Source organism: Cygnus atratus, chromosome 5 (assembly GCF_013377495.2).
Source record: "Cygnus atratus isolate AKBS03 ecotype Queensland, Australia chromosome 5, CAtr_DNAZoo_HiC_assembly, whole genome shotgun sequence".
Classification (NCBI taxonomy): domain Eukaryota; kingdom Metazoa; phylum Chordata; class Aves; order Anseriformes; family Anatidae; genus Cygnus; species Cygnus atratus.
The window spans coordinates 39,815,718-39,842,962 of NC_066366.1; the positions used below are offsets into that span (position 1 = coordinate 39,815,718).

The 27,245-nt window shown below is 38.0% G+C and overlaps 1 protein-coding gene across 2 annotated transcripts; it reads right to left on the minus strand.

The window, feature by feature from the left end:
* Positions 1–7,257: 7,257 nt before the first annotated feature.
* MBIP (MAP3K12 binding inhibitory protein 1) lies at positions 7,258–22,103 on the minus strand. Of its 2 annotated transcripts, none has more exons than XM_035539898.2 (9): positions 21,916–22,103; positions 18,373–18,492; positions 16,446–16,667; positions 16,252–16,348; positions 14,716–14,781; positions 13,370–13,522; positions 10,828–10,925; positions 9,401–9,439; positions 7,258–8,286 (listed from the first exon to the last, which is right to left on the minus strand). In XM_035539898.2, exons 1-9 carry the CDS (start codon positions 22,042–22,044, stop codon positions 8,176–8,178), a joined length of 1,035 nt encoding a protein of 344 aa, XP_035395791.1. In that variant the 5' UTR covers positions 22,045–22,103; the 3' UTR covers positions 7,258–8,175. The 2 variants fall into 2 exon arrangements, with proteins under 2 accessions (XP_035395791.1, XP_035395792.1); XM_035539899.2 differs by having other exon boundaries at positions 7,258–8,283; positions 21,916–22,090.
* Between the last annotated feature and the right edge of the window lie 5,142 nt (positions 22,104–27,245).

Genomic DNA, 27,245 nt, shown 5'->3' on the forward strand with positions numbered 1-27,245 from the left:
AACATGTTTGCATTCATTTAAGTGAATTCTTTGTTTTTGAGTGTTTCTGTTCCCTTGTATTTCAAGCCTTTGCTGACTTCTGGTTGACTGCAGCGCCACACGTGAAACCAAGGCGCCTTCCCGTAAAATGGAGACCTCTGTGTCATCCTTATACAAAACTACCGGGCTTTGTCACATGGTCAAAGCAGTGAACAATGGGAAAACCACTAAAAACATGGCAGAAAAGGGAAGGACAAGAGCAGAGATCTCAACAAGGAAGAGCAGGTGGGAATGGTAGCAGTGATTGTACAGCTAAATTGTCAAGCATGGGAGTGACTTAAATCACAGCAGCTGCAGTTGTGGGGAATATGCTGGGATGTGGTGAGGAGTGCTGGATGGTGGAAGGATGGTAGGGTTTACTTGTTATAAAGGTATGTGCATGTTCTTGGTAAAGCTGTTTTTTTGACACTTTTTGTAGTAAATCTATTCCCCCAGAAGAAGGAAAGCAGGCAAAATTCACAGTTCTTGCACAACAGATGTTGTGATGGATAAATAGAACTGAAAGGATGTTACAAATATTTTCTAATTGACTAAATTACTGTGGTCACAAAAATGACCATAACAGTCTCCTTAAAACCTAGATTGTGAAGCTGATTCCTTCCTTAGCTAATTCTCCAAGAACCCTGAGCCCTGGTTATAAGAATCAATATTGGTATTAACTGAGTGAAAGCTTCTTCCTGAGACCTGCGGCCACTGCAAGCAGAACCCTGGGGCTCTCTGTCATGGGGCATCAGAAATATCACTTGCACTGTGATGTTCTGAGGGACTATTAGTCTGGTTTTCTTCTGCATGGAAGCAGCTCTCCTCTATGTATTTAGTGACCTGATACCCTTAAGATTTCCTGGTGCCTGTGTAACCTTCAACAGCAGCAGCCTGGCTGCTATCAGAGTCGCGTAACCAGAACTGGTTCCTTCCTCTCTTGTCTAATTGCTTTTCCTTTGCTTACAACTCCTTGTCACGAGCATCCTGCAAGGTCAGTCTCTGGCACTCTCCTCTGGCCCATCGTGTATCACACAAGTCTCTTTCCTTCTTTCAGGGCTGCCTCTGATGGGTAAGTGTCTTCTCTTCTGCTGTTCCACCAGCTGGAACAACTTCATTTTCTCTCTTTTTGACTCTGTCTTGTCTCAAATAGCATTTGAAATAGCTTTTTGCTTTTGCTATACCTATTTTTCTCATTCTCTACTGCTTGTTTACCTTGTAATTGCATTAGAGGCACTCCATGCACACTTTGGTATAGATAAAAGACAAGTCCATGTATGCAAATGTTATTGTACTATATTAAAGCAGAATTTGCAGGCCAGGATGACTTGTTTGATGTGTTTTTGTTGTAAAACCAAAGCAGAGGTGAAGCGCTTCCTCAGTCTATGCTGGAGGGTGGATCAGCACTCTGTGAGTAAGAAGCAATTAGCCTCAGCACCTTTTAACATACTGGTTGTTTTAAATGCTCCAGAATATCCCAGTCTTGCAGTGTTTTTCCTCCTTTGCTGTTTGGGACATGCAAAATGAATAGTTGTGACAGTGACCACTCTAAAGAAGAACCTCTGATTCCACAACATAAGAATATTTTGTCATATGGGATTGCAACATGCCAGTGAAGCTTTCCTGCTGCACTGAGGAATTCCTCTGGTTGCCCTATGCTCAGCTGTAGTGAATAACTCAAGCAAGCATGAGGCTTTTTGTTGCACCTGTAACTGGAGTTACACACAGCAGGATCTCTTTAGCTGTGCTATCTGAAATGGCTGCCTTTAATCTGTCCCAAACACAAGAGTCTTTCTGTTCTCCTCCCCCATTTTATGATGCTGCGGTTTAGTGACAACCATTTCTGAAAAATTGACACATACCTGAAGGCAACAATCCATATATTTTCTTTACACTTTTGTGCAAAGATTGTAGCTCAGGATTTGAGCTTGCTTGATACTACAGAACCTCTTGGCCACAATGGCTAGTCATTAAAACTCATTAGTTTTCTTCAGGTTAACTAGTGGAGGCTGTTGTGACTGATCACAAAACAAATGCCCTGTGTGGTATTCAGCAGAGCAGACTTAAGCATACACCTGAAACATAACTTGCAAAATGACTGAAATGGAAGTGTGCCTCTCTTTAATGAGTTGACTGCATACACCTTACTTCCTAGCTGTTGTACACACAGGTTATGTGCATGAGCCCCCCAGCCACCTAGTGCAGAGGTAGGTAAGTAAGGACACTTCCTTCATTCTTTGAATGATTTGGATGATTTGTGCTGTGTGATTAATAACAATAATTATGTCTAAAGACAACTAGCAAAACTTATTCAAACTACTCCCCATACACCCAGAAGGCTCCCAGAAGCAAAACAGAGCAAGAGCTAGCTTTGAAGGTCAGGGTTGGTAGAAGACTTGCTCATGCTGTGCTTTCACAAGACACTCTACAGTGGAAAACACCTAGGCAGCTTCTGATAGTTTTGACAGCTCAAAATGAATGGGGAGAGTCTCAATTGCATGCAGAAACCTATACATATAAACTGTGTATAAAATAATGTAGCGTATGCATGTACAACTGTGTGAGATATTCTAGTAAGTTTAAGTGCAGCCTTACCACAGGCACAGAGCAGGCTACAGAGAAGGAGCTTTTATTCTCTCACAAGTGTTAGTAGGGGTGTAATTCTAGTTTTCAGCCCAATGAGTTTTATGACAATTGATTTAGCCTGGCTGTTGCTACAAAACTTAGTAATAACAGAGCATATTGTAGAACCGGTAAAATAGGTCATAATTAAGTAAGAACTCTTATTATATTTATGTATAAACAACTTATTTGTATTCATAGTGGATTGTCTCTGCAAATCTATTCTTGTCTCAGAGCCAAATAGAAATTTAATGTCATTGTTATGTTTAGGTGAACATCACACTCTTATATTCCCTTCTGTTTGGCCTTGAATAAAAATCAGAGCAACAATAATATAAATGGTACAAAAGTAGTCATGAGTAGTAGCCCATCTGTACTGGACAGAATTCTACAAATCAATTAGATGGTCATAAAAAGCTAAACAGATGTGGATGAATCAACTGTGGAAATAAAATGGATTGAACTCTTGCATTTATTGTTTATGTATAACCCTTTTTAATAACTAAGATGGGTAAATTACACTAATTAACCTTTGAAAATTTAGGTGATTTCTAAATAATACCTTTAAACAATACCTATTCTTTTCATTGTTACTTGTAAGTGTTTTGTCCATGACAAGGCATAGTTTCATTAGAAGATCTACAGAGGTAGCTGTTTAAACATGTGTCGTGTCCCCACCCCCCGCCCCATCACCAGACTTTTTACAATGAATACTCCCACCTCTCCCCCATTAAGCCCTTCCCTGAAGTCAGGAGAAGTCGCATGCACTTATCCCAGCAAACAATGGCAAGAAAAATCATCTTTTGGAGACCTGAGTTGGTCTCACTGCTCTTGGGTGGGACAGAGTATCCAATAGGACAGCAATCCTATTTCCAGCCAGAAGAGCCACCTATCTAGGCTAAAGCAATGCTGGCAGCAAACACAAGGTGTAGGCCAATGTTTTTGGGCAGGCTGACTGGATACAGACGGTTCTCAGCTACTTTCTGGCACCTCTTGTGACAGCAAACAATTGTGAGGGGATTATATGGGTTTGTGTTCAAAACAGGGTGGTTCAGCTTGTGTTACAGCTGAAAGTGGTTTGTTTTTTTTCTCATTGCTGCAAATAATTTGTAATCAACCAAAAGTATGTTTGACTGTTTCTCCTTCAAATAATATATCTTTGGCATTCTGGGGTTAAAATTTCTCAGTGGTATTGTAAGGTCTTAATTAAAACAAGAGATAACTTATGTATTTAAAAAAATAAAATAAAATCCAGTACCAATCACAACAATACATTGGATGGAATGGTGAATGGTTTGAGTTTCCTAAATTACTGATATTACCTGCTGATATGAGGGCTGTTCAAAAGGGTACTTCACTTTTGGGTTTATTTATTAAAATCCTGCACTCAACTATAAGAAATTAGCCTCCTAGAGGTGAATCACTCCCTTCTCAGGGGAGCTTGCAGCAAAGAAACCAATCATGCACACATTGCAGAACTGCACAGTAACACAGGATCAAATGCTTCACTACATCTCTTGTGCAAGTTGCTAAACAGCAATTGTTCAGCATTCCTCAGGGGGACAAATGTTCTTGGCTTAAAAGCAATGCTTAGACTTTGTCCTCAGATAATTAATGCCAACTTTACAGTACTGTAGGATTTTATTTATTTATTTTTAACTGGAAGCCTTTGCTAACTGAGGTGGAGTTTGTACCGTAGACTATGGGACTCTAGGAGAAACCTGGGAAGATCTCTAGATTAGCTTCAGTTAAGCAAAAATCCTTGCAATTCTTGGTTGGCTAGAGATTTATAAGTGTTTCCTTCAAAGCATGCATCTTGAAAACAGCATGACAAAAAAGATGCAGTTTGGTTAAGGGTCTTGGCAGTCTGAAATACTTTGCAGTCTCTCTCCAACAGGACGTACCGTGGTTGTTCTTTCAGACAGTTTACAGCAGCGTAAGCTTTTTGGTGTTGACAAAACAGCTGTGCACTAGAACACTAACCCCTCCCTAGGTAAGTCAATTAAGCAATACTATTCCTAATTACATGCAATTTTAATATACAGATTTGACATGTGTGGGAAATGCTAACAGAACTTCATCTGAACCATGTGGAGTATCATCCCACAATAGATTGTAGTTATGTTCTATGAAGGGGTTCCCCAAAGGGGAAACCTACACAGGATTACCATCGTGTAACCCAAATCCTGGTGTATTTTGGCTTCCACCACATTAGACATTCACACTGTCCTAAAAATGAATCCATTTTCTTACTCTTGTGTGACTCCCATAACAGATCTCAGAATCCAGCTATAGCATTCTAGGCTGACTGATGTCAGGAAGTTTTCCACTACTGATTATGGGGAGAGTGGTATCGAGACCTTTCCCAAATGTCCACATGTTGAAGGCAAGACAGATTTATTAATGAACAGTGCACTTGCTTGTGAGCCTAAATTAATCAGGAATCTGCACTGTGTTTATCTGCACTGAGAACAAATGAGAGAAAACAAAGCTGGGAAACAGAAGCAGTCTTTCTAGATGTCAACAGCAGCCTGAGAGGAAAATGATGTATGAAGGAAGGTATCCTCACTGCTGTATTGCACTGCTGGTGCTCTAGTTAGAAAATAGTATTTCAGTATCCCTTTTTGGAACAAAGTGAGTAGAAATCAGTCCACTATCAGTAAATAGGTCTTGGTCCAGGTGGTGAGACTGTTTATGAGACGATAATAAACAGTGCCTCTGCTTGTGCTTCACTTGTGGTTACATTTCAGACTTTGGCTAACGCAACCTCACCTATCAGTACCATGGTGTTTCAAGCAGAGGAAAAATAGCTGAAATTATAGTTTTGGAAAACTAATAATGCAAGAGGTCTCTCATTCTACCTCCCCTTTGTAATGGGGTGCATGGAATTGAGTAGCATATCTCTTCCTGCAAGAGTTGGCCTTATAGAGAAAGTTAGTTGTATATGGTAAAGCCCAGACGCAAGGCAAGCAAGGATAAACTGCGAAGACCAGAACAATGTTTTATGTCCTCTTTATCCATCCCTTTATGCACACAAGTGGTATACACGTAGCAGAGAAAGGGAAACTTCCAACAGGTTGGAAACCCTCTGAAATCTGCAACTACTTCTAATGTGCAACTCAGAGCAGAGAACATCTTTCTAAAGAATATTTATAGTACATGCATATTGGCATTAAGTGCACAAGAAATTAACAACTTGAAACCAAAGAATGGCAGAGGTCTAATAACAAAGCAAGATGAATACCTTGACATTTTTCAAGTGTATCTGTACCATTTATTTGACAAAGTATATAGGGCTAATAAATTACCATCCAGAGTACTTCTGCTGTTGCCTCTTTAGCTATTGTCTTGTTATAATGCATCTTCATTATGCTTTCAACCCTTAACTGTTATGCTGCTGCCATCTTAAGAGAAGGAGAATCCCATGGCAAGAGATCTTTCAAGTAGCAGGGCAATTCACTATAGAAAAAGCCACTTTGAAACTGCTAATGCAGTCTTTTTGTAACCAGTCTCCCCTGAAGAAATCAGCAGTGTTTGCAATTTATTCCAAGAACTGACCCCAGATGAAGACTTAAGGTTCCCCCCTGTATGTGTGTATATACACACAGAAAACACATACACACTTGCTTTAATGTAAACAGCAAATAATTTGAGACAAATCTTGACCCAGGTTAGTCTCCTCTAGGGCTGTGCTCTAATTTTCCAGAGCAAACTGCATAGTGTAAATACAATAAAGCTAAATACCACATCCCAAGTGTACTTGAATTATGTTGGATGTAACTAGAAGTTATCGCTTTATAAAAGTTAAGTTGCTGCAGTCATCCTCCCTGTGCCCAGTTGTAACTACACCATCTCACACCACTCTTTCAAGCACCACTGTGTGAAGTGTGTGGTGCTGGGCCCAGTTATCTCTACATTACACCCTTTGAGCTTCCAGATCTTTAGACACAATACAAGGAAATGTATTGCAGGGAACACCTAACAGTTATCTACTTGAGGTAAAAGCTGCAACTCAGGGTACTTCTTCACCACAATACTCCTCTGTATGAGCTGCTAGGGCTTAGGACAATGGCAACAGAGTGTAACACAAGTAGCCTATGTCTGATGCTTTATTAATTTGTAGCATACAATCTGAGCAATGGTCTTATGCACAGGCAAGTCCCAGTCTTCAAATTGTGAAAGTACCTCTTTGTACCTGGTGTCATATTTGATGCAGTCATGACTGTCTGGGGCAACCTCTTCTGCGGACGTTAAGGATCTGAACAAATAACTGTTGTAGTGTTTCCTTTCCTAGAGCTGGGACCAGACCTCAGGCAGCTTAGTTACCCACCTTTGTTGATTCACCGACAGAGAAGCAATATGTGTATTTGCTACAACAGATCTTACTCTAGATAAGAGCATTGAATCACAGAAAATGCTTGCTATTCTTCAAAGGGCAGGACTGTCCAGCCAGTGCTGTTCATAACACCTGTCACAGCAACTGATAAAGGGTCATCAATAGTACAGCTGCTGTAAGCAGAGCAGTTAAAGTACACTTCCCCTATAAAGGCTCCCTCTGTAACAGCTACTTCTCTTCTAAAGTGGAACAAAGAGAGACAGCAAATAAACTAAAAAAAATGGCATAAATAGAAAATGGTTTACTTAAAAACAAACATGATAACAAAATGATAACAAAATGATAACAAAATGATAACAAAACAAAAATGATAATCACATTTCAGCATGTGGTCAAAGGTCTGATTTTTAATATAAGCTATACACCTAGCATCCATGCTTCTTCAGTGATATAAACATGCTTATGGAAGGAAGGGAAGCTGGTGCCTCCTAGCAACTCCTCAGAACCTCCTCTTGAACAGTGTTTATAACAAAGTTAGGTTGTTAGCAGGGTATAAAGTTTTAATTCTTACAGGGCACCGAGGAATTGAAAAAACAGTTGTCTGTCTCTATTTACACAAGCAGGATTTCTGTAACCATCTTTCTGTTTTAAATATGGCAAAAATGCAATTTGCTGCTTTTCTAACAGCTGTGAAAATAGTGACAAATATGGCAAAAATGCAGATAAATATGCATACTGCAAATTTTGCAATACCTTTTTTCCCTACTAAGACAGTTTACTTATGAGGAAGCATTTCATTTTATTTCACAAGTCTCTGCAAACTACTTACATGAAAAATATTCAAAAGATAGCCCTTTTGAATACTCAATCACCAAGAATTACATGTGAAGTGTAGCTTTTGTATGGAGGTTAAGACTTTCCACACAAGAACAATACTGCAATCCTCCTTTATAACAGAAGGGAACAGAATATTAGAATGCTATTCCTAAAACATTCTTCATTTTAAAGTAACTATTTCATTCATAAGATTGTTTTTAAATGAGTTCTTCTGAAAGCAAGCTTTCAAAATCATCCAAAATGAGCTTATATATGCATGCTTTGTTTTCATTGCTAAAGTCATCCTTGATGAACACTACTCAGGTCCTATGGTTTGGGTTTTTGTGAAGCATGATGAAGATTCTGAAAAGACTTTTTTTGAATTATCGAAGAAGCCGCTCAGCCTCCTTGCACTTGCTTTCCTTTGTTTTCCTCAGTAATGCCTGTTTTATAGCATTGATCTTTTCATCAAGTTCAGCCAACGAATAGTTCTGCTAAAAGAATGAAACAAGAAGTAATTATTTACATCTTGTAACTGCTAGAGCAGTGGCCTAGCATTTGATACTTGAGGTCATTGCATATTGCACTAAATGACAGAAATACTTTTGAAGAATTGTGTGAATCTTGTCTATGTCTAAAAAAAGAATGTAAACTTGAAAGAAACTGACGATCCTAATCATGGATCAATATATCCATACTATTTCCATTAGATGCTTGCTTAATCTGTTAATCTAATAAATAAATAAAACACTTTGATGGTAAAAGACTCGATCAGACTATCTAGAGCTCACAGAACTCAGCTTTACAACTCAAGTAGTTTATTTTTTTCCCTGTTGCCCAACATCAATCTCCTCTGTGTCCATATAAAGTGACATGTTTTTTGACCACCTTTTACACATAAGAAGAAAAGGTCATCATCAATTTCACAAAAATATTTTACCCTACAGAAGACTTTTTTTCTGGTGTAAATAAACCTACTTCCTCAAGCCTTATATGGCCCACATCCCTTTCTAAGTGTTCTCCCCAGTCATCTGTCTTCAAGAATTACTAGCAGCAGACTGTGTTCCAATTATGGTACCACTTCCGCTAAGAGAAATTCCCCCTTGTGTTGCTGTCACTGGTAATGCATTCTCTGATGGTGGTATGAAAATAGCAAGCCTCACTGACTTAAGTTTCTGTCTGCTAAAATGTCAGGTCTTGCTGCAACACTTCTGCTGAGACAGCAATTTCCACTTTTATCGTCTCTTCATAAACTGATAAAGTAATTTAAAAAAAAAAGATGACAACATTACTAGGAAGGTGATTAGAATTCACAAACTGCTTGTTACCCCCAGCATGATTAGCATCTATTATAGTGTTATTTTGCTCCATCATCTTTCTAATTGTTGAAAACATCAAGTAACCCAACCCTAGTACAGACTTGTGAAAAACTCATTTCATTGTGACATCCATTAACTTTTTCTCCATCCTGCCCTTTCTTTAGTAGCAAGCTAGCCCATACTGATGCAGCTATTTTTGAGAAGTCACACATTTGCTTGGTAGAACTTCTGATTACTTTTCTCTCAAAACATCCTAAACTGAAGGTAAACAAAAGTTAACAACACTTACATGCGGAGGTTGAACCTTTCTCCTCTTGCCAGAACAGCTCTAAAGAAAAGACATAATCAAAACAGACTTAATGTTGTGTTGACAGAGGACATCAGTTCAGATAAGTAATTGCGAAATCTACAGAGCCTGTAACTATGTTGACAAGAGTCTTAAAAGTACAGAAAGAATTGTGACTACCATTCCACGGGTTAAAGAAACCTTTTTGTAATTAAGTGTACTCTGGATCATGAGAAATACCACTGGAGAGCAGTCAGAAGTTGTTGAAGCTTCTCCATGCTTGGCAGCCAACATATTCACCAACAACTTAACTGGAGCTTCCTTCAGTAAAAACAAAAATCAATATCCAGCTTTTGAAACCATCAATATTTTTCTCCCTAAGATTCTCCTGTATCCACACTAATATTTAAGTAAACTTTGGACAAAAAAAAAAAAAAAAAGCTAATTCCTCCACAATACTAATCTTGCCTCCGTAACTCCCCCCACCCCCTGGTCCCCATAATAGAGATGATCATAAAGTAGTTTCCAAGGAAATTTCAGCATATGAAAGTACATGTTTTTTAATGTCTAGTTTACAAGAACTTGAAGGAATAACCTTACAGAAAAAGGACTTTATTGGTCTCTACCATGGAAAAAAGTGAAAAAGAATGGTATTGTTGCTGTTGACTTTTAAATGCTGACTCTTCTTTGGCTGGTCTCAAAGGAGAATATATAAATTCAAATATGATCAACAGAAACTGTCTTGTTGTTTATTACATAGGGAAAGAAGGAAGAGCAAGATACCAGATCAGAAATTTCTGCAGCCATGCAGAGCCTCATGTAGAAAAAACTACTGTTCTCTTGCTCTAATCTCCACTGGCAAATGAAGGATACAGCCTACTACTCAGAAACAGACAGAACTCTGCCTGAAAACCAGCAACAAAGAAACTGAAGTCATAGAATCATATAAAACAGACAATTTCTAAGTGGTTTACCCTCTCATCCTACTGGAACAACTATTTTATATACCTGATCTTTAGTAATCAGATCATGTACAGAAGCCCAAAGAATTGCAGCTGATTTTTTAAGCCATTAATAATTTGTTTCAAGATCTAAACTTTAGTCAATTTTCTTGTCATCAGAAACACTTCATATTTTAAGGGGACAAAAAACAAAATCCATCCTCTATAAGACAGTCCTTATAAATTAGTTAAGCTCAGGTAGCTACATTTATTTTTTTCAAACAAAAACTGTTTTCTTTCAAATGAAAAATTAGGTAGAAATACGACGTTACGGAAATGGTCCCCATGAAATGTAACTATTGTACCAAGCCAGAGTTGTCTACCAATAGCATCTGCACTCTAACCCATTATTTTTCTGTACGTCAAACATTTAAGCACAGAAGCCCAAAATCCATTTACGTATAGTAAAAGAATGAAAGAATTTCTTACCACAGATTGAAAATATTCAGGAGACAGTCCTTCCAGCTCAAGGATTTTATCTTCAAGCTTCTTAATTCTCTGATAAATATCTCTTGGTACAGGACCACCTAAATACATCAGTACAAATAAAAAAAAAAAAAAAAATCAGGAAAAGCACTTGAATAACTTTTTTTAATTAAAGACTGCAAGTTTTGACTTTGAGTCCTGCTACCAACCAGGAGCTGGAACAAAATGAGTGGATGGGAAAATAAAAGGGAAGTGTAATTAACATAAATCACAGTAAAACCTGGTTGGTAAGCCAGTACAATCCATGAAGCCAATAGACACCTTTATGGTTGAAACAACAACTCATGGTTGAAAGAATGTCTCAGAAGGTCCCCAGAACAACAAATGATCACTTTTACGATAGCAAACATGCCAGATGCCACCTCAAAACAGACAGTGACAACAGGAGGGTGCAGACAGGATGGCAAGCCACATATCAATTCAGCTTTGATATGTAAGATCGAAGTGAAGGAAGCCTATCTCCACCAAACATCAGAGAGGCTAGGGAAGAGGTATGAGTTGTGCTTGACAAAGAACAACGTTTGCCTGGGTATGGATGGGAGAAGTAGGGGTGGGAAACGTGTATGGAGAATGAAATAACAGAGCTTTAAAACAAACAAACAAACAACACCACCACCTAAACCCACTTGCTGTTGGCAGCTATACTACAGAAGCCTGGGCTTGTTTCCCCACATAACAGAAGCGATCAAAAGATCAGCTTTAGAAAGCATCTCATTTATGCTACATAGTATTCTATAAACTGAAATCACTGTTTATCAAAACTATTAGGTATTCCAATTGGAATTGGTTCTGATCAGTAGTGACAATCAAGGCCTTTGTAAGCTTCTTCTTCTCTTGCCACATCTTTCTGTTTATTTCTAGGTCTGTTAGATAAGACATTTCTGTTCCACAAACTACTGAAAGAAGCACTAATGTTGTTGAATTTTTTCTTTTTTGCCATTCATCTATTTCCTCACTTCAAACAGACAGTTTTTTAGTTACCTTCTTCTTCAGTTCTGCTCTCTATTTGTCACTCAACAGCTACTAATTAAATTCAGCAAACCCCTCCTTCTTCTTAATATTGCTGTCTCTTAATTTAAAGAGCAGAGAAAAGAACAGTACTAGCACTAAAAGAAATCGTTCTGAAAAACAACTAGTAAGTCAAGAACAACTCTCAGTCATCAGAAATGAAAGCTAGGGAGCCGTTAGCTGAGGTAGGTTACCTGCTTAAATGAATACTTTTTGCACAGCTGCTGGGGAAGTAACAAGTTATCTCACAGCCTTCCCCAGAAATGCTGATTTGGACAGGAGCTGAGCTGGAATTACACACTTTCATCCTCTTCCCCCCTATACTGTATTTTAGCTGATTCATTCTTTCAAATAAAATTACGCCATCTATTGTAGGCACAACCTCGAGGCAAGGATCCCTCCTTAACTACCCCCAACTATCATCCCTGATATGCATTAACTCCAAAGCTACTACATTTGTAGCTTTAATGCCCACCAGCCACTTGCAAATTTTATTTCTACGCACGAAAAACACCTTATTTTTGAGATAGTGCAGCTAAGTATCAAGCTCTGACTGTTGCCTCAGCAGCATCAAGGAGCATCTACTCTCCTCTCTGCCTGAAGACTGATGCAGTATGCATTCACAGGAATCTAGTGGTCTAGTCACTATTCACCATACTCTAGAAAATGGAGTGGCATCTATTCAGTTATTTAAAAGACAAAAAAGTCAGCATGTGCCTGCAGTGTGATGTGTACAACCTGTGTACGACATTAAGAGGTAAGGATCTGGATTTCTACTCTGTTTTGAAAACACTTTCAAGAAAAAATACATATTCCTCCTTGATGAATACTTCATGGATTTGAATTCTAGAAAGCCGGGGCTGGGATGAGCAACTTTTTAAGAAATCAGTAGCCTGGTGGCTAGAGCATTTATTTTAGTGAAAGGTGTGGGCTCATGTCCATATGGCTAAAGTAAATTATTGACATGGAGCTTCACACATTCTAGGAAACGGACTATCACAAGCCTCTCAGATAACCAAATTTCATGAATCATCCACTTTTAGGAAAAGGTCTCAGGTGGTGTTTTGGGTTCATCCTATCCAGAACCCACAGGCTGTCCACAAAGCAAGACTGAGTCCTGACCTCAGCTTTTCCTTTTCAATAGGTAGAAGGCAGAAGGACTGCAATGACTGTGGAGAACCTCTATGTCCAAATTCCAGACTGTTTTAAATCCCACTGAAGTACTCCTCTCTCCTTGGCTACCACTTGAAGCTTAAATTTATTAACTCAGCAACCTAGTCTGGACATAAATCAGGGTTCCATTTTGCACGTAAGATCCTAAATATTAGATTGTAGTACTTGGGGGGACTAAACTTTTCAGTGGATCTAGCCCACTGCTTTTACATTCACAGAGCTTATAGACTTGCCCATTTTTAGTACAGTAATAACTGTAATACAAACTGGCACACCAATGTCAAAATTAAAACGTAGCACAAACCTGTTTGTAACCGTAAGTGTGCTTCAATATTTTGCAATCTCTCCTCAACAGCTTGGTTTCCACAATCGTGAATGGGTACACTGGCTTTGTGACTGGACCCATGTGCTCCTTCAGATCTAGTCTGAGGCCCATACGTATTTACTACCCTAGAAACTAGGTAAAGAGAAAGAAATTTAACACATATGCACATGAAACATCAACATATGTACAATTAAAACAAAAATTGTTGTTAAACAATTATGTCATTAAAATGTGAAAAGCTGTGTTAAATCTATTTCACTACTGTCATATTTGAAGGGTCCCCCACACACTGAGATCAAAGGTTTGGTAGAAGTCCTTATTTTTATATATGAGTAACTAAACTAAACAAAAAAAAAACTAGCGGTTTATATCTGCAAAGGAAAAACAATCATGCATTCATGCAGAATGGCAGTATGAAGAATTTGTCATCAGCTGCAGATGAATAGCAGAAAAATAGGTATCTGTCCACAGTTGCACGTGTGAACCGTTGTGAATGCAAAGAGGTCAGACCTAATATTACAGAAAGCACCAAAAGTACATGCAGTTGAGGGAAGACGTACGACCAGAAGCACTGTCAGTTTAAAAAAAATGACTACTGAGAGAAGTTCTTAAACAAAGATCCTTAACTTTAACTTGCTTCCCCATCCACTTCTTAGCTCATGAGACCCTTTAATGCTTATACCTAGCATTGTGCTTCACAGTATTTTTCTGAGTTTTTCAAAAATGGAAGAGAGGATTACTTCCATTCTTGGATTTTGTTTTAATCCCAGAGTAACCTGTGTACAAGCAATCTTTTATAAAGAACTTCTGCTGGATAATCATTTCTACACTATTTAATCTTTTACAAAAGATAGTGCCATGGAACTTTGTTCCCCAACTTGTCACTTCCCATAAACTTGTCTCAGAACTTTCACCATGTCCCCAAATTATTTTCTAACTCAATATAATTATACCGATTAATGGAAAATAAGAGATTTTTTTTTACTCTCAATTCCTTAACTGGACTGCTGGTTTCAACTTAGAAAAAAAAATGCTATGAATCGTACAGCTTCCCTGTCATGCTTTATGTTTTGCATCTTTGCTTTCAGACAATAACAGGCTACTTTGTTTTGGTATTCAGTGCATAACCTATAGTCTAATGAGGAAGTTATGGGACTGAAAACCTTGGAGACGCAAGGGAAAATCTAGAAGTATTCATTACAGTCATAAATTAATTTGTTAAGTTTCCATTTTTAAGCACTCTATAAAAAGATTCTAAGCCAAAATTTATCAGTACTGTTCTATCTTGACTCTCTTAATAAATGGGTATTAAAATAGTTGCTTACCCTTTATATGGCTTTTAAATCCAGGATAAGGTGTGAAAATTGCATCTGTTCTGGCACAGCTATTTTCTAAATAAATAATAGTAACAATAATGAAAAGAGTGAAATCCTAATTGTGTATTTATAATTTTAAATATCAGTTTAGAGACTTTAACAAATCTAATTAAAATTTTTAATACAACAAAAACATCAGAAATAATTCATTCATTCCATAAACACTTGCTCATGAATAATTTTACACACTTGCATGGATCAAATGGTTTTAACTGGAGAAGTCACTTATACGAATGTACACACATATATATGTCTGTGTGTGCGTATACACACACACACACACAGAGGACCAATTTTTTTAAAGAAAAAAAAAAAAACACTTGTCACTGCACTCTTCTAACTTGTTTCTTTCTTCCTGCACAGAAGTCCTTTCCTTGCATACCACTGTTCTGTTTTTATGTCCTTTCTTGAAACTGTTTTCCTCATATTTTGGACTGGCTTAATTTACTCATCAGCATCCTATTTTCATCTTCCTGCATTTACTCTGATGCCTGTGACTTCTTTAATTTGCTTAGCCATAAAAATCTACTGTACAGGCCATCTTAGTTTATTCAAATGTTTATATTTAAATATCTGTTCATATACACCAAAGGTTTACAAGTATTTTATTATGGTTGAACATACAAAGGAAGATCTTGTCTCTTCTTCTGTACTTAATTTACAGTTTTAGGAAACAGTATTTTACCAGCTAGCATCTTCTACTAGACTGTAGATGTCATTTTCATTCCAACTAATATTCAAAGAGTTAAACTCTCTTCACGTAAAACTTGTGGAACAATACACTTTGATCTCTAGAAGCATTAAGTACATCACAGAGACAATGCACATCTGGGTTCACAGTTACTTACAAAATCTATGTCTCTTTACTACTTTTATATACATAAGTGTCTTCACTGTTAAGATGCATTTGGTTACACAGACACTGATTGTGCTAATGGGATCCAGCCTAACAGATGGATTTAATACTGGTCAATTGTGCAAGGTTGTATATTAAAAATACCAATAGCATGAGTTACATTGAAATAAAAGAGTTAGTTATTCCAAGTAGCTTACAATTCACAATGATTAAAAAAAATTTCTTTGTAATGCTTCAACTAGCATTAAATTAACTTCAAATATGTCATTCCCAAGACATTTCTGAATTGCGATTCTGTTAACTTTGGAAGGAACATCTAGCTAAAACACTGAGAACTACAGCTGCAAAAATCATCTGATTTAATATCACAGTTCTTAAAATGAATACAGTAATATCTGTAATCTTTCTGTATGGAATCTATTAAACATTGTCATCCAGTAAATAATAATTTTTGCTTTTTTGGTCCATCTGGCAGCATCTACAGCGCACATGCATGTTTCTTTAAAGAAAAGTTACTCTTAAAATAAAGTTCTGTTTTAAATATAGAATGATATCTTAAAAAAAATAATAAAAACAATAATAAAAAAACTTAAATTGCTATGAAGATTAAAGTCTGGCCAGCCAGTTACCTTGATTACAATCAATAACATTGCAAAATTCCCTGACATTATTTTCATTGATCTCAGCTTGTTTCCTCTCGATGAAGGCTGATATCCGCCTGTCAATCTGTAGGTAATAAACATGATAGCATATATCTCTGTCATTCTTTAAATTTAAAATTTAGATTTTTTATTTTTTTTTTTAATTTAGGCAAATCACTTACTTCTGCTTTTCCAGCTTTTATTTGGACCACCTCTGGATCAAAATTAATATGAGCATCCTTCAGATCTCCCAAGTCATAACTTGCATACTTTTCTTCAGTCTGAGAGTTATCATCATAAATATTTAAACTTGTTTCACAAGTTTGGACTTCTGTTTTACCTGCAGGTTCAACATGACCTATACCTTCCTCTTTAATCAATGGCTGGAGTTTTTCTAAAAGAGGCTGAACAAAGAAAACGGTATGTTATGGTTAAAGGGGAAAAAAAAAAAAAAACTAGTACTGTTATAATTTCTTAAACAGACCAACTGAAATAATTTTAGGAATTGTAACATCTGCCTCCGACAGAGAACGTTAATTAAAATTAAAATAAAAATCTATAGTTAGAAGTACTACACACATCATGATTTTGGCCTTTTTGACCTGCGTCTTTTAGAGGTTTGTATAGGGAAACTCACAAATTTCTGAGAAAATCTGTCTGCTACTCATCTGTTGGTAGCTATATCAAAGCTCCAGTCGTTGGCACCAATGCCACTTAATTAACATGTCATTCAAATGCCTACTCAGAACAGTAAGGCTTACTATTTTTCCTTCTTAACACGAAAGCTAATGCTTTCACACTGTAAAGCCTTTACTTTATCACCACAGCACTACATTCTCCACTTGAAACTGCAGTTGCCCAAGTGAATGAGAGAACACGGACATGAAATATATAGGTATTATCCAGAGCACATGCTTTTCTTGACATGGTTGATTATCTACTTAGGTCATGAAATTAAATGAGAGAATGCACTTACATTTGTAGCAGCAAAATAAATGCTTATTATTCTACTGCAGTAACTCTTACACGTGATGTAAAACAAGACCTTGCTGTATACAGAGAAGTCACATAACCCCTTTTTTGTGTTGTTTTTACCAGTTTCATCTAATCTAAATTTTAGTACTTCTTTTCCCTCTGGAAATCCACAACTCATTTATTTATTTTTAAACACAACATGATTTTTGCTAGTCATTTCCTGAAATGGAATTGTATTTCTCCATTCAACTGTAAGAACACCACAAGTAATTTTTATTTTTATTTAACTTGCTTATTTTCCCTTTGTGTTTATTCCACCAAAGCTTTCTTATTTCTGGGAAACATTAAGGTTTTTTCTTATACTTGGAGCAAAGCAAATACAGAAACTTCCTTTTTTTTTCACCCTCTCAGAACTACATACTTGAAATAATTCACTGACTAGCTGAAAGGAAAACAGGTATTCAAATCCCCACCTTTTACACATCAACTATCAAGGTCAAAACACTGTTCAGTTACCAGCTGATCACACACTCCCCACCATACAACTTAATTCTAGACACTTTTGACAGGGTTGGAAAGTTTCAAGCAGTCAAAAGAAATGACAGTAATGGTGACTGGCTACTTGGCAAGATGAGACATTAATGTCAAAGAAATTACTCTTTAAAAAAAAAAAAACCTACGCTGAAAATATATTTAATTGCAGTAAGACACTCCAGGATGTGTCATGCTGGGATAATGCCACTTCTTGAACCACTGAAAGCACTCCATGAGCCTCAAAACTCACCCAACGCATGGAATCATTATCATAGCATGACACACACCTGCCGTGTCTTATTGCTTAATTATAACCCACCATAGATGGAAATGTATCACATTTACAATGCAAGTCTAGAAATCAATGAGGCTGCATTTATTCAGCCTGCTCACCTACAGTGGCTATTCCCACCACTAATCTGAAAAATCTGCGAGTACCTATGAAGCATACCAGGATCTCAAGTGTATACTTGTGAACCCTTTTTTTGTTGAACATTGCAATAAGATCAAAACAACTAAAATTTTACAGTTTAGGTAATGTAACTACATCCAGTTTTTGACCACTTTAGTCAAGTTGAATGTGTCGAATGAAATGTTTACCTGCAAACATAAAATATGCTGCTGAAGCGCACTAAAGAGCAATGTTGGCTGAAGTGCTGATGTGCTTTGAAGCTTGCTCCAGTCGATTACAACTTTCACGATATCATCTCCAAGGTTAAGCTTCAACAGAGCAAAAGAAACACCACAAAAAAATATGTTATGTTGCGTTAATGTCACAAAAATATGCAAGAGTTCTACAGGACAACAATTACACTCAATCTCATACAGATCCCATTTTTATGTGGGGATACGGGATAAGTTTGACATTAATTATTACTAAAATGGCTTCCATTTTCAAAGTAAGATCATATTTGTAGAGTATGTTAAAAAAATAGAAAATCCTAGTTACCTAATCACAATTTCACTGTGTTAATTTGAGCCTTAACTTTGGTCATTTCCTATTCAATTAATCCTTGTACTAAAACATACTGTTTTTGTTAATCACTCAAATCTTTTTTTAAACATATGACAGAACCAGTGATAGGAAGAAACACACACCCAGGGTATCAGCATCCTGTAAATTCGTGTATTTTATTCTTACATGTGCAAGACTATATATCAGCCAGTATGAATAAGGTCTTGATACTGCATCGTTTGTACTTGTTGCTAATCCAAAGCAGGCTTTACAATGAGATTAATAAAGTCTTTACAAAATCTTCAGGTTAAACAAACTCTAGACTACACAGCACAACTGCCAAACCTACTTCCAAATCACGGTTTCCCTTTATACACATTCAGAACAAAAAAAAAAACAATCACCAAATGCTATTGTCTTTGCTGAGGAAAGCCAGCACTTAACTACCAAAACAATAAAGAGAAATACATGTAGGGGATCTGAAGTTGTATTCTATAAGCCAAAAATAAAGTCTGACTTCTTAATGCAAAGCTGATTGTTAATAATCACTAATGAATTATATACTTTTACACACACACTTGTCATATTTGTTACACTAAAGCTCTTCGCACAAGATGTGGAAGTGACCAACACTTTCATTTTCCTAAGCCAAGCAGGTTGCTTTCCAACCAGACAACCCCCAAGTGATCTCCCCGTTTACAAATACAGATAAAACTCTTGTTTAAAAATCAACAGGACCTACAGGTACACTGTTACAGATGCAGAATTCCCAGGTCTGCATATTTGTACATGTAAAAAATAAAAATAAATAAAAACATTTAGGCAGATGATGAAATTGACCTTTAACATGTGGTCTACAAATGGCTACTTCCAACAACATCAAATATTATGGATACACACACAGAACGCGTATGTACTTGTTTCCTGATTCCACAGCACAGCACATTAGGAAACAGTGAGAAGCAAGCACAAGAATGCTTCCATTAAACTGAAGGCAAATCAATGGAATACTATATTGCTCTACATTAGTTTCAAAACCAGGCATTACCATAATAACTTTGTATGTAAAGAACTCCAGGCCTGAACCTTCATTCTTTAGTCAAAGAACAGCCTCATTAAATTCAGTGCTAGATTCAAAATCAATTACATAGTAAAAGAGATGGGAGATCTACTGACCTTTAGAGAAAAAACAAAACAAAACAAAAACCACCTAGTGGAATAGTGAACAAATTTGCTTCTTTTTCTATGCACTACAAAATAGCAATTGATTGTATCATGCTTTTTATTTGGCTAGATATATATTTTAGATAATTTTCACAAAAACTGTTATTGCCCATTAGTTCTTAATCTGCAAAGGAGGCAGAGAAAGTAATGTTTCAGGAAATAATAGTTTTGAACATCTTACGGAAACAAGAATGCATAAAGAATTTAGTGAGAATAAAACTTTACCTTAAAAATTAAACAACTGTGCGTATGTGATCATCTGAAGGGCTCTGTCTGAAGCAAGAAACTTCCTAAAGTTATAGGCTATATTATAGTCCACTGATGGGGTAAAAAAGGTGTAGACGCAAGCCATTGTAACAAGACAAAATATGAGTCCTACTGTAATTGTCTAATAAGTCTCCTTTTTCAAAAAGGATCAGCTGATGTGTGCCTTCATATCATACTGTGTAGCTCCAACCCAGGTGGTTCAATGTGCAAAAACACTGCAGCTTCTGACTTAGAATAATATAGCGATAAACTCACACACAGTTTTTAAGTAAAGAATAAACCCCTCCTGCAACCAAACATGTTTCAAATGCAGTGCAGTTAGTTTTCTCATTGTTTCACATCCTTCTACCTATAAGAACTGTGACAAGCAGCCTGATAAATTCTGTGATTTGATAACTTCAAAGCCTTCATAGGTTTACAGCCACACGGTCTCTTCTGTAGCAATCTACAAGAACATAAGTTATTTCAGCCCTTTGAAAATGTTTTTATGAAAGACACTAATTATCACTCGGGGCTTAAAGAACTTGGCAGTCATCTTGGTTTTAAGAGTTGTTATCCCCAGATCTCCTCCTAGTCAATGTGCTGCAAGTCACTGCTCTAGTAAATAAAAATCCTATGCCAGAATGATTCCTGTTTACAGTGCAAATGGCTAGCATAAATCTAACTTAAGCTACTGTGACAGGCGACAAACTGTGATAGACTTGGCATATGTTCCACCTCTCTAGACAAGGGAAGAGACCAGCAGCTTCAGTCAAAAGTGCAAGATGGAATACTAGGGTGGGTAAGCTAATAATACACCACGGTTAAATCTAACAGAACTCAAGCACTGACAGACAAGCGTAACTGGACAACAGGAAAAAATCATGACTGAGCAATTAAAACTGTCTCTTCAGCTAAGATAGGCCAACCAAACCCTACCTGCTCATAGTTCAATGCAGCTTACAGTAAAATGGGATTGTTTAAATTGTCATGGAAAGAAAACACTCCAGACACCAATAATGACAATTTTATTCTGCACCATAACTACTGCTGCTCAACTGAGGGGACGCAGCAACTGTAACATGAAGCTATTTTATTGCCCCAAGACATTATTCATCACCCAGCCCCAAACCTTCAATCCACTGTCTAATTTCAGAAGTGTAAGTGTGCTTCTACTGCCTTCACAGAGCTGCATACCCGCTTCCACAGTAGAAAAGGATTTAATCTGTAAATTATTTAGGGTTATGATTAAGTTGTTACTGAAACCTTCTCTGGACATAGTCATCGGCAACCTGCTCTTGGTATTCCTGCTTGTGCAGGGGGGTTGGACCAGATGATCTCCAGAGGTCCCTTCCAACCTAAATGATACTATACTGTGATAAGGGCCTCCCACCAACTACTGTAACATCTGCTAAATAATTCAGCACCACTATAACCTAAAACAGGTGATTCAACCTAACGTACCACAGAGCAAAGCCACTCTTAAGCACTTTATGCCTGATTATACATTATTACATCAACGCCAAGATCAAGCGTCAAACTCCTGATCACTTATTGTCATTCAAACTACAATAACTCCTTGGTAGCATTTCAACTCAGAATGCTCAATTTTTAAGAGACCGCTACTAGGCAGCACCCAGCTTCTCACAGGCGAGGCTGTCCGCCAAACCCCAAAGCTCTCAGCGCCAGGGGATCCCCCCCGCCCGCCCCGCACTCACCTGCCCCGCCAGCCCGACCAGGGAGCGCAGGGCGCTGCTCGCCACCTCCGAGGCCGCCAAGTCGACACCGGCCCCTGGAGCGCGGTCGCCGGACTGGAGCGGGCTGGGCGCTGCCGCCGCCGCCGCCATGACGCCGGGCCGGGCCGGGCCGGGCCCCGCCGCCAGCGCCGTCCCCAGCGTCGCTGGGCGATGACGAACGCCTAGGGTGGCCCTGCCGCCAGCCCCGCCCCTGCGGGTGATGGACGGCAGCGTCAGCCAATCGCGGGCTGCGCTCCTGAGGCGGGAGCTGCGGCTGATCCGGGCGGTGCTGAGGGGTACCGGGCTATTCAGGGCTCCTCGGCCGGGGTCGCTGTGCCCAGCGACTGGGGGCGGAGGTTGGGACAGCTGGGCCCTCGGTGGGGAAGCAGCTGTAGGTCTCGCAGTTCTGGTCCCCTGTACCACAGGGAAGGAAGGACACCTGTGTGTCCACGCTGTGGTGTGGCCTGCAGTGTCCAGCTCCCCAGCATGTTAAGCATATGGCTTCCCCAAGTTTGAGGAAACTAAGAATCTTAGAATCATAAAGGTTGGAAAAGCCCTCCAAGATCATCTGGTCCAACCATCCCCCTACCACTGGTATCAACCCCTAAACCATGTCCATAAGCACCAGGTCCAACCTTTTCTTAAACACTCACAGGGATGATGACTCCACCACATCCCTGGGCAACACGTTCTAATGCCTGACTACTCTTTCAGAGAAGAAATGTCTGCTAATTTCCAACTTGAACCTCCCCTGGTACAACATTAGTCCATTCCTTCTTGTCCTATCGCAAGCTAGCTCAGCTTTTGCTCCTCTCTTACACTACCCTGGGACCTTTAAGCTGTTCTCAGCTCAGGTCCGTTGCCACTCTCAGATAAAAGACCATCTCAGTTTTTGCACAGTCACACTGTTCAGCCAGTGGCATAGACTCCCCTCTGTGTGCTGCTTTGGCACCTATGGTATAACCAGTTTTTCAAGCCTGAACTGCAGCTACATCCTCTCCCTGCAAGGTCAGCTTGTCCCCTTGCCCTTCTTTTTGCTTCCTTGCTCCTTCAGGTCCTTAGCTGCCTCCAAAGAGCTGTCAGCATGGACACGTGGCAGGCACTTCTAGCAGTGCCTTGACTGAGTGCTCTTTCGTGGAGGGAAGGACATGTGCTACTTCTAAGTATATCAGATTAGTGCACTCATTTCAGCTGTGCCCTGACTCTTCAGTTTACAAGGTTGTTTTTTCACTAGACCACAAGGAGCAAGTTTGTCAGAATACTCTGTTTATAGGGCTTGCAAAAATATTTGCTCAAACACAGTCTCAACTTCTTTTTTAGGACAGTAGGAGTGCTGACAAAGGTTTTCTTCATGATGTTTCCTTTCATTGCCTAATTTTGATCCTTTAGCCTTCATACATTTTCCTGTTCCCTTCCCCCAATAGCTTTCCTTTAGAATCAGTTCTTTCTCTTGATTCTTTTATCTCTTTCTGTCTCTTGAAAAGGATCTTCCTAGGTGTATGAACAAATTCTCATTCTCTCATATAAAGGGAGACCACGTAGCTGTGCAGCATAGATCAGTCTTGACATTTTTCCTTTCTATCTATCTTGCACTTTTCATGCCAGTTGTAGTAATTCAGAACATACATCATTAGTAAGAAGCAACAGAATGTTAAGGGTAAGAGAAAATCCAGACAAGATGGACAGAGGATACCCCCTGATCAACCAGATGTATGGTTTCATTTTCGTATTGTATTAGACCTCCTGAATTTTTGAGAAAGCACTGTGATCTTTGGTTTTATTTCATTTTCTGTCCTGCTACCCTTGCTTTTTTCTAGGTGATGCTGAAATTCCAGCAGCCCAGGTAGTGTTTTTCTAGCTGCTATGGCTGCCTTAAGCTTTTGGGAGATGACAATATTTCAGAACTCTTATGTGATCATGAACATTTTCTGGAGCATCCACCAAAAGAGAAAGTACTGCTCAGTTCCAGAGGAAAATAATTGACTTCAGAGCTAATGATTTACAAACATATTTCATTTCGAGATGTTTTTTACAAAAATATCTTACCTAAACTGAGCTAGATTGCACTTGGCTGGATTCAGATGATGTGAACCATCATGTCTTCTCTCAGAGAAATAGTAATGATTCATGTTGGTAAAGAGGGCACAGAATTTCTTCCTGTTTTCACTGTCTCAGAAAGCCTTGATCCATGTTGCCGCTGCTAGCTGAATAAATGTATCATCTGAAATTCCACAGATTAAATTATGTAATGCATTATGCAAACATGAACAGAAACAGTAATAATCCAGTGATTTAAGAGATTAGAAAGATGAGAGCATGTGAGAAAATGAGAACAGAGCAAAAAACATGTGGAAATACAACTAAGACAAACTGTGTTAAACGTTCATATCTAATGGGGAAGACAGACCAGAGAAGAACAGTTCCAAAAGATGATTATATGCTCACTGCATGTAGTGCACAGTGAAAATGAATACACTTGCAATCGCCTCTGGCAGTAAAACTGGCCACAGTAAATCCAGGCCTCGCATAAAGACAGAGGAAATTACATGGCATGCTCACTAAAGCTGATGAAACAATACAATATTGGAAGCTCTCATTGCTGGAAAGATACTGTTCATTTGCAGGGAATTTGTAGAAAACTGGCAAAAAGTGGATTGCCGGAGATAGAGATATTAATTTCCAAGGAAGGATCTGAAGATTTAAATATGTATAACTTGGCAATAATGGTCATTTTCAGATATTTTAATGATGTGACTTCTGAGGGAAGGGAAAATCTGGAACTGCTTTGAACAATGAGGGATAGAGTTATTGGGGTAAGATTAAATTTTCTGCAGCTTTGATCCCTGAAATTGATATCTGAGACATATAAAAGCCCCACAACTTGAAAAATATAAACATCAAAACATTCAGCTGTTCAATAACAACAACGACAACAACAACAACAAAAGAGTGAAAATTATTTTGAAATAAAAAAGGATTTTCTTTTGGTTTCTAGACTATTGCTCCTTTTAATGTGGTTCATAAAATAATAAAGATATACAGCTCTTTCCAACTCCAGGTGCCTTTAAGGACTCTAAAACGCCAGTAAATTTTAATAAGTTGTCACAACTTGTGTTTGCTGATCACCATAATTACTAACACTATTTCTTCTGCTGAGCATGGCATTAAACATCGTTTCTGAACTTGCACTTTAATTTTGTCCCTAACTAACACCCAAAGAAAGGTGGGTACTTTGCAGAATGTAGCAGTGTTTGAGGTTTGTTGTGCTAAAGAGTGAAGTGCTGAGCTAAGGGGCCTGTGTAACATACAAGCAGATTTTTCTCCTGAATTGAAAAGCTCATTTTGCATACTTTTGCTTATGTCAGCTATAGCACCATGGAAAGGCAAAAGAGACAACACTTCAGAAAAATTAAACTGAAATTATCTGAAGCTCGAAAGATAAAAACAATACCCTGAATTCTGCCCAGAGCCCCAGGAAAGTGGTGCAGTTCAGCACTCACTGCTGTAAATGTAGTGTTTTCCTTAATATCCAGATTATCAGTGCTGCTCCAAATCATTTCAGGTTATAAATAGAAAATTGATAGTAGCCTACTCGTTGGATTAAAATAGAAAAGCACATAACAAAGTCCCCTCCAGAATAAAAGTTTATTTATTTTTCCAAGCATTAATTTCAGAAGAAGAGCCCTTGTTCTGTTGCTGCCTGGGTACCCAGGAAAAGGCATCACTCCAACCAATGGAGTGATTCAGTTCTGGTTCAACAAGATGCTTAAGCTGGTGCCTAAATTTATGCAGTAGCCCTAAAATGTAGCCTACTTCACTAAAATGTAGCCATGTGCTTAATCACTTCATCAAATATCAAATCAATTCATTGTCAAATAGGAACTGTCTTCCTTCAAAGCAAACATCTTTGCTGACCTTTTGGTGTTTCTCTCACTGTATCAATATTAAAAAAGCCCTATTCAGACAGGATTGGAATGGGATTTGTGTGAAAAGCCCTGTGGGAAATACAGCCGTGATGTATTTGCATTCAAAGGGAGGGAAAAAAGGAAAAAGAAAAAAGAAAAAGAAAAAAAAAAAGAAAAAGAAAAAGATAACCCACAAACTTGTCAATATCTTATATTTATTACTTGCAGTAATTTTATAATTCCTAACAAAATACAAAATCTTCATGCAACTGTTACCTGCTTCATGATTAATGTCCTTACCTTACCATGCACTTAGATGCATGGCTATTCCTGTCAGAATCCTGTTTTTGTTTTACCCTTGATGCTTTCTAATAATGCTCTATGTTTTGCTTTACTTTGGTCATTATTTTTCATGTCTTTCTTTAGTAGTTTTCCTAACATATTTAAGTTTTATCTTCCTTGCCTGCCCCCTTCTTTCTTGACCCATTGGCAAATAACATTTGCATACTCTGCAAAATTCTTCATTTCATTAATTCAAATCTTATAAAATTTAGGATCAAGAACTGACCTCAGCAAGGCCCAGCTCAACAACTCTTCTAAGAAGATGGTGACCTATTATTGGAATCATTCTGTGTGCTGAAATTTAGATTTCTATAGTTACTTGGAAAGGTTTGATTGTAAACCTCCTTCCTATAATTTCCTTTTGAAACTCTAACATGAAAATAAGGAAGGTATCTTGCAGAGTAGGTATCTATGCTCACAGTGTTTCACTTGTCTGTGAACTGTCAGTAAATTGACACAAGCATTGTGAAATTAAGCACTCATACCTGAAGATATTCTAAGAATTAATAATTTTCCACTGCATTAATATGTACATGCTGCACATATTATATATTTAACTCAGGCTTAATAGGATGCTTGAAAATCTATATTTAACAGGGAAACAGGAATATAGCACATTTACTTCAGAGAAACTTTAACTTTTGGGATTCCTTGATTGCTGAGTGCTTGATTTTAAAAGCTGTAGCTTGCATCTTTATTAGTATAATTGGGCTATTATTTTAAAAGAAATAATAGTGATAGGCGCTTCAGAATATTTAAATGGGGTTCTTCAGCTGCGTTATATACAAGTTTTTCAGGTCAGCTTAGATGGGAGCCAAATCCTTTACTAAACATACACTCTTTCTAGCATTTTCTGCGGAAACTATGAAGCTGCTCAAATTTAAATTTACCTCCTGCTTCAGCAGTTTAGTTTATACATTTCTATAGCCCAGTAGCTGACAATTACCATCTACTAGACCGCATCTGCCATTATTGGTCTGATCAGTCATTCAGTACCCTTTCAGGCTCTTGACTTCAGGAACCAGGTCCAGATCTGAACTTTGATATGAGATTCTGAACTGATGG

Excerpts from the sequence above, each read along its gene's own strand:
- MBIP (XM_035539898.2), bottom strand. The coding sequence starts at position 22,044 with ATGGCGGCGGCGGCGGCAGCGCCCAGCCCGCTCCAGTCCGGCGACCGC. Across the intron at positions 16,349-16,445 it reads TAAAAGCTGGAAAAGCAGAA|ATTGACAGGCGGATATCAGC; the intron begins GTAAGTGATTTG and ends TATTACCTACAG. Across the intron at positions 10,926-13,369 it reads ACACTTACGGTTACAAACAG|GTGGTCCTGTACCAAGAGAT; the intron begins GTTTGTGCTACG and ends TGATGTATTTAG.